The sequence below is a fragment of the Lonchura striata genome, chromosome 6 (assembly GCF_046129695.1).
Source record: "Lonchura striata isolate bLonStr1 chromosome 6, bLonStr1.mat, whole genome shotgun sequence".
NCBI lineage: Eukaryota > Metazoa > Chordata > Aves > Passeriformes > Estrildidae > Lonchura > Lonchura striata.
The window spans coordinates 15,311,202-15,318,899 of record NC_134608.1 but is presented as its reverse complement, the minus strand read 5'-3'; the positions used below and the strand labels follow the sequence as shown (position 1 = coordinate 15,318,899).

The 7,698-nt window shown below is 39.1% G+C and overlaps 1 protein-coding gene across 3 annotated transcripts in view; it reads left to right on the top strand.

Annotated features, from left to right (window-relative positions):
* The first annotated feature begins 1,774 nt into the window (after nt 1–1,774).
* The window catches only part of PPP4R4 (protein phosphatase 4 regulatory subunit 4), a 58,831-nt gene continuing 52,907 nt past the window's right edge, over nt 1,775–7,698 (top strand). For all 3 annotated transcript variants that reach the window (XR_013340143.1, XM_021541293.3, XM_021541297.3), the window contains exons 1-2: nt 1,775–2,021; nt 2,499–2,572. Coding sequence is in view for 2 of the 3 variants with exons in the window: in XM_021541293.3 (XP_021396968.2) it covers nt 1,908–2,021; nt 2,499–2,572 (188 nt within the window). In the remaining variant the exon portion in view is untranslated. The remainder of the gene's footprint in view (nt 2,022–2,498; nt 2,573–7,698) is intronic.

Below are 7,698 nucleotides of genomic sequence, written 5' to 3'. Positions count from 1 at the left end.
CTTGCCTACTCTGAGAGGTTAGGTTCAGTTACAGCTATTAATTGTATTTGCTGTCTAATGATGGTCCCTGGTTAAAAAGATTTTGCAAAGATGTTCAAAAGAGTGTTTTTCATTTTAATTCATCATCAGGCCTTAAAAATTCCAAATGGTTTTTGTTTTATATTACAGAATACTTTAATTATTTATATGTAAATTGGATTAGATTTTTCTGCAAATAATTCTGTTGTACATTTGAAATTACTGGAGATCCTCTAATTTTTTAATGTTTTACTGGTTTATCTGAGCATAGGATTTAGCCTAACTGGTAGACAGAGAAGTAACACGTAGGGGACAATGTTTATTTTTTTGCTAAATAAAAGCTGAGGTGCTTGCCAGTCACAGAATAAAACTTAGTAAGATTCTGGGTAATATACCACATAGTATCATATAATCTTTATGATTTCTGGAATTACTTTTCATCTTATTTATAAACAAAACTTACCTGGTCACGTGGGTATTTCCCAGGGATAAAAAAACATTACACCCCTCAAATAAGCCCTTGTGAAATATTAACAGATTTTTAAATTTCTGGTCTTAGTGTGGCTGTTGTGTTTAGATAAACATTGCAAAGGCCACTGTCTAGAGGTCTGGCGAATTACTTATGTCAGTAAATGCTGAGTCTAACTCTGTATGATTCTTGTCTTGTGTGCATTTTGCATCACTAACCCACCCCAAAAGCTCTCTTACTAAGTTTTTGAAGATTATCCATGCTTATTTGAATATGAATCAGAGGTAATTAGCATACTTTTATTTTGAAAAAAAGTACTCTCCCTTAAGCCCCTAAGGCAATCCACATTTGTGAGCTAAAATGGTAAAGGCATCCAAGGCCTAATTGCATCTATCAGGAAAACTATTCCTATTGGAAATCTGTTGCTGCTGTGAGTGTGAGGGTGTGTAACCTGGGTCTAGAATGCAGAAGGTGAAGAACGAGAATTTATGAAGAGTGTAAGTGATGTCTTCGTCAGAATTTCACAGTTTACTGCCAAATAAGTAATTTTTTTTAAACATTAATATAAAAGCGTTCATTGGGGGGGAAACCTGTTTTGGACTTTCCATTAAAAACAGCACTTGTTTCAGTTTCTCCGGTGTAGTCCTCTGTGGCACAGCGGTGAGGCGGGTGACACGGGTGGGGGTCCCCCGCCCCCCAGGGGAGGGCCGGAGGAGCAGCGGCCGAGGCGCTGCCGCCGAGCGAGCGAGGCCGCCCCGCGGCCGCGGGGCCGGGCGCTGAGGGGCCGCGCCTCCCGCCGCCGCCCTGCCCCGCTGAGGCCGCGGGAGCGCCGCGTTGCCCCGGAGACCGGCTCGGCGGGGCTGGAGCTGTCCCGGCCGGGGGCTGCGGCGCTCACCCGGGGAAGGAGCCGAGGGGGCTGCGCCGTGGGACGGGGGCGGGGAGCGTCACTGCACCGCAGCGACCGTCCCTCCTCCCGGGGCGGGCGGGGAGGCGGCACCGGGCACCGCGGCGGGGCTGCTCCGCTCCGCGCCCTGCCGTGCCCGCCGCTGAGGAGCGAGCCCGCGGCCGAGCGCTCCGCCCGGCCCTTCTGGCGCCCGGCGGCACCCCGGTACCGCGCCCTCGCCGCGGCCAGGGGTGGCCAGCGCCGAGGCCAAACTTGGCTGGAAACTCCCGCCCGCCGAGGACCGGCGGCCGCAGCGGGCTCTGGGGGCTGCGGGCGCCGGCCCCGCCGCCTGCCCGCCCGGGCGGAGCGGAAAGTTTGGCGGCGGAGGCGGGCGGGGGCGGCGGCCGGCGCTGCCGCAGTGTGCGCCCGGCCGGGGCTGCTGCCGGCCGCGGGAGCGCCCGGGGCTTCGGTCCTGCCGCCCTCGGGGCGATGTGAGGCTCGGGGACAGCGGCGGCTGCCGAAGGCTTTAGTTGTTACATGCGCCCAGTAATCTTCTCCGAAATGGATTTTAGTCATAGCAGTATTTTTGGATACATAGAAGACCTGCAGGAACTAACTATTATAGAGAGGCCAGTACGCAGGAGCCTGAAGGTATAACCTCGAAAAAGAACGGTGCTTTAAAAACCATTTTAAATTGTGTCTGTTTTAATTGTGCACAAGCGAATAGACCTTTTTTTTTTTTTTTTAACAGCACTAGGATATGAAACATTGTCGTCAGTCATTTTAGAATAAACAATTTCAAATTCTATATATCAGGGGTTTGATGTTTTCAATATAAGATTGAGATGGGAACAAATAGACTAGCTTGGGTCTTTAGATGAAATTATATGCCACTTGTTTAACAGTGATAGTGTCTGACTTGAAACTGTACTTCTCTGACATTCCATCTTTTCCTGGTGAAAGATTTATTTGATTGAATTTGGAGTGTTGGCTAGAGGTTTCATGAATAAATTCAAATTACTCATGAAGCCCTCCCTCTGTGTGTGGGGAGAAAGGGGTTGTTTTAAGACTAAAACAATGAAGTAGTCAGGCATTGTAAACTCATAATCTCTATTTCACACTTGACAGACGCCAGAAGAAATAGAAAAATTGACAGTTGATGAAGAACTCAGTGATATTGAAAGGGCTGTTTATCTACTCAGGTATTTCCTAAAATGTTGCTGTGCACCATTGCTGACCATCATGTTTGCATAAAGCTTTTTTAGTGTTTTAATCTTTACTCCTTTAATTTTCTGTCTATTAGTAGTTCTTTCACCATCAACTATGTTAAGCATACAGGCAAGATGAAAATAGATACAAAAATAGATACAAAAAATATATACAAAAAAATCACCCTGTAATGGGGTGTGTGTGTGTACATGTATAAGAATTTCTGAGCTTTTAATATGTTTCTCACCAGCACACAGTTGTTCTTAATCATCTTTTCCCCTGCAGTTGATTTTGCAAGATTCCCTCAGTGTCAATGTTATTAATACCAATAATTCAGGGAGTTCATACTCTAAGCAAATATTCACACATGGGCAGTTAACACAGATTGGTAACAGAGCTGTTCTAGCATCCTTTGTGTGTTTGGACTTTTCAGATGAGAAAACTTGAGAGATTAGTTCTGTAGTTTATAGAAATTACTATAGAAAATACTGTGTTAATACTTCCCTCTGTTCTGGTTTTCATCATCTTATCTCCTTCTTGTTGAAAGTATTTATTTGCAGCTATTTGAATAACTTAAATTTGGTAGTTTAAAGTATGAATCTTTCAACTACAGTCTAAGTCATTTTTGAGAGTAAAAATGTTCTGAGGGATTTTGAGTTGAATATGCATTTTTAAACAATACCTAGTAATTGGAGGACCAGCTGCAGCTCCCTCTCAGTTTGCTTATTCTGCTATTTTAAGTGCTTTTCTAGTCTATGCTTGTGTTCAGTATTTAGAATAGATATTCTTGGTGATACAGTTTTCTTTGGGTGCATGGCATTATTTGTATGTTATCATTTTTGTCCGCTGATACTGCTTATGATACTGACTTCTGTTTATGCTTTGGGTATTTTATTTATGCTGAAATTTATTAAATAGAGGATTTAAAATCTTGCTTTGCTCTTAGTTGCTGTAAACAAAGCAGTCTGTTGACTGTAGGGAAATTTGGAGGAAACAGTGTGCATGTGGTACATATCCCTGAAAGGATGTGTGTCCATTCTGGGTTTTACCTCAACCAGCATAGGTGATTTTTTTTTTTTTTTTATTTTCCAGTGTGGTAGCAAATTTCTTTGCTCTTTTTCCAGTTAAAGATGACATTTGCAGCATATATGTCCTAATTGCCTTTTTAAATGGCAAAAGGTTCTACTTCGTGCCTTTCATCTTATGAATTGCTTTTCAACCTGGCCTTCATCTGACATCTTTATCTTCTCTACTTGAGCAGCTGTTTGAGACATAACATTCTTTTTCTTTTAATGAAGCATTCATTTTTCCTTCTGCATTGTTCTCATTGCTGAAAGGTACCTTCAACTCTACTTGAAAGGCTTTTTGTAAGATAGTCTTATTGTGCATGTATGTTAATACAGTAATCCAGTGGAAGCTGTTGCTGTTGAATAGTATGTTGCTGTCATTGTACTGAGTGGAGTAAAAGCAGAGTTGAAAAGCTGCCTGTAGCCTAGTAGTACCTTTTATATAATGTACAAGAGTATGTTCTTTTGGCTTGACAGGATTTTTTCATCTATTTTAATACAATATACCTGCCTGTTGCTGTTTGATAGTAATGTCAGTCCAGTCTTTCTGTGCCTTATTTTCTCACACAGATGCATTATTCACTGTCCTTCAGGTTGTTCCTTATGTGGGACTAATCTTGATCTTATGCAGAAAGCCACTGCTTTTTCTGAAAATCTGTCCATAGAAATAGCTTTGCTGAGATTGAAACAAATTGTTAATGACACTTCGCTTTTATCCCATTTGGAATAGATGGTGTTATCTCCATATACATTAAAAATATATAAGAACAATAATAGAAAGCAGATCTCTCATTTTAAATATCTACAGGTAACATCAAAATACTATTTTTGTCGCAATGTCTTTTGTATTGTCATTTGGTTATTGCACCCTAATCTGCAAGTTGAAGATTTTAAATTTACTGAGGTATCTTCAGTGTTGCTTGTACACTGCAATAGAGCTGATTAATAATGGATAAAACCTTTGTATGCTACAGCAAAGCTAATGTTTACTAGTGATTTTCTGGGAAAGTTCAGAAAGAGTCTTCACATTTTAAAGGCTTTCATTCTGAACAAAAAAACTCAATCACTTTCTTCTCTTTTCAAATCTTTTTGTTCTAAAACCTGTCCCAAACATCTCCCCACCCTTGAACTTGGATTTGCTTATATGCAGAGTAGCTGTATGATTGCTAGATACTTGTTTTTAGAATTTTTCTGCTCCTGAAGTCTTTTACTATAGTAGTCTGAAAATAGGTGCATTGAGATCCAAGTTGGAGAGGATAGATTTTCTTTTTTCCCCCCTAGTGACTGATTTTTGCTTACTGTATATATGAGAAGGTATCCATTTTCCAACTCTCAGAGTTTCATCAGTTATTCTTCACTTTTCATTTCTTGTGTTCTTTGCTTCTCATTTGCCAGTAGTACCGTATAGTTTTTGGTGTGGTCTTTCACTTGATATTGTAAAGTTAATTGCTTTGCTCATCTGGTATGTATTTGTAACCATCTAATTATTATTTTGTATTTCCACAGTGTCTTGTCTGTGTCTAGCCATGATGTTTGGTCACAGATTTTGTAAATTTCTGTTCATTGTGTTCTCTTAAGTATGATGTAATTATAAACCTACAAATGTTTTTAGCACGTGGTAAGTACATTGATACATTGATCTTGTGTGAGATCTCACTTCCAAGATATGTGATTTCATTGTAATTGTTTTTTTGTTGTCGCCTTTCATAGTTTGGTTTCATGTTCTAAAGTGATAATTGCAATTTTGATAATCCTGAAAAGTTAATCTCTCTCATTATTATTTCTAGTGAATGTCTTTACTTTCAGTCTCCCCTTTTGTCCTAGTACTATTTTTCAGATAACTATTTAATGAGGTAGATTGATAAGAAGATCTAGCTAAAGCTGATAATTTCTAGTCGCATTAATTTTCAGATAAATCAACTTTGATTTTCTACATGATGTGGATATAGAAACAGTTTGGCAAGCAAAAGGAGAGGATGTAGTAGCTCTCCTGGTGGCTAGGGTTACTTTAATACAACTTGAGCGTAAGTGAACTTCTGCTTTAAATTGCTGATGCCCAGAATACTTGGTTGTAATTAGGTACCATTCTGCAATTAGACTGAGCAAGTTCTAATTTAATAAGACCGTGGTAACAAAGTGGACTGTAATTTTTTTAATCTCATTTAACCTTGATTCTGGTAGAGAAACTGGGCTTCCTTAGACCAGACTGCCAGGGATGTTATGAACTTTTCATTGAAATCAAATGGGTTTAGGGACTTAGGGAGGGAGAGGCATTTGAGTGTCTCAGATCTATGTTTTAGAGCTTCAGCTTGTGTGTTTGGTGGTTTCTGGAGCCTCTAACAGGAGTCACTGAAGAGTTGTATTCTGTCTGTGCTTTGCATGATGCTGGCTCAACAGAAGGACGAAGACAGCAAAGTAGTTGTGCATCTTAGCCAAGTCAGTGTCAAGATTGATGGCTTATCATAAAACCAGCAGATTAAGATAAGCTGCTGGAACACATTGAAGCAACTATATAGTTTGCATTCTACCTCAGAACATTGTGACCTGGACCAGGACAGTGGCAATAAGCAGCTCAGAGACAATAATTTTTATAACTCCTGTGAAATGAGTTTCCATGTTTTCTGATGCTTGATTCATTTTACTACTTATATTAATTTGTCTTACCATAGCTCACTCTTTTATGGTATACAGCCCAAAGCAGGTATCTGCCTGATGAGAATCTGGTTCTGGATGCTTACTGGCATGTGCACTGCAGGGTGGTTTGTTTTCTGAGGACTTTTCTGATAGATTTCCCTAGGGCTTTTTACATTGTTGTGTGTAGTGTATGATTTTGTGTTCAGCTACTTTTTTTTTTTTTTCATTTGTGCCTGCTTAGTGTTAAAGCTTCTAGACCTTGACATTTGTGTCATACTCAAAATAACATGGTAATAATGAGTTATCAAGGTGGAAGATTGAATTATTCACCCTTTTGGGAACAAAACCATTGTTTTTTGAGAGATCCTATCTATCAGTGTAGAAAACAACACAATCCCTTTCTAAAACTTTTAACACAGTTTTTGAAGACACAATAGATAGTCTATCTAGACTGGAAAGAATTCAATGCCTCTGAAGTTATGATGACTTAAAAAGGCCACAGCAACAACAAGGAAAGTTGTACTTTATTGTACAAGCTATCCTTGATTTGCTAAAACATTCTCAAATTCTACACATCTTTTAATGCATTATATGTTGTTGAATATGAATGTCAAAACCACTACTATTTAAAAGTTTGTGAGATTTTTTTTTGTCTCTTTTTAGTGATGGGTGTTCATTTTGGAAAATTTCATTTTTCTGTAGATGCAAACAAATCACTTTAAAATAATTTGATTTTAAATGAAAGCTTTTATTTTCATGTAACTTTAGGAGCTGATTTTCTGCATTGTATCAATTTTTTGTGTGTGTTACATAATAATGAAATCTGGCAACTCAGTTCCAGTTATACAGTTTATGATTCTGATGCATACAATACATGGTATACTGAATGATCCAGTTGTAACACTCAGGATAGTGAAAAATAGTTCTTCCATTTGTCCTGCCAAGCTGTAAATAGCAATGTAAAAGCTATTTATTAATTTTCCCCATATTTTATTTTTTGAAATTGCAACTTAAATTTTATAAAAGTTTCATTCTGATTCACTTAGTTGGACAGATGAACAATTTGTTTGACCTTAAATGTGTTATGCAAATAAACTAATGAGTATAAAATTAATTCTTTCACCTTAAAGTAAAAGGTGTACCTGTAGACTCCTAAAGTGTTGCTAAGTCACATACTTTTATTGAAATTTAGATTGGTGCAAATACTTCTGTCAATCATATTTGCTGAGTTGAAACTACAGCTGAGGAACCGGCTGTGAATATACAGAGCAGAGTTAATGTAGTGCATTGAGAAGCATTAAAAAAAAGAGGAGAGAGAAAAATTTCAGTTTTCTTTCTCAGGCTACAGTGCAGGAAGATGGCAGTGCCAGTCCTCTCCCTATTCTAGTGTTTGTACTATATTTGCCCTTTTGCCTGCA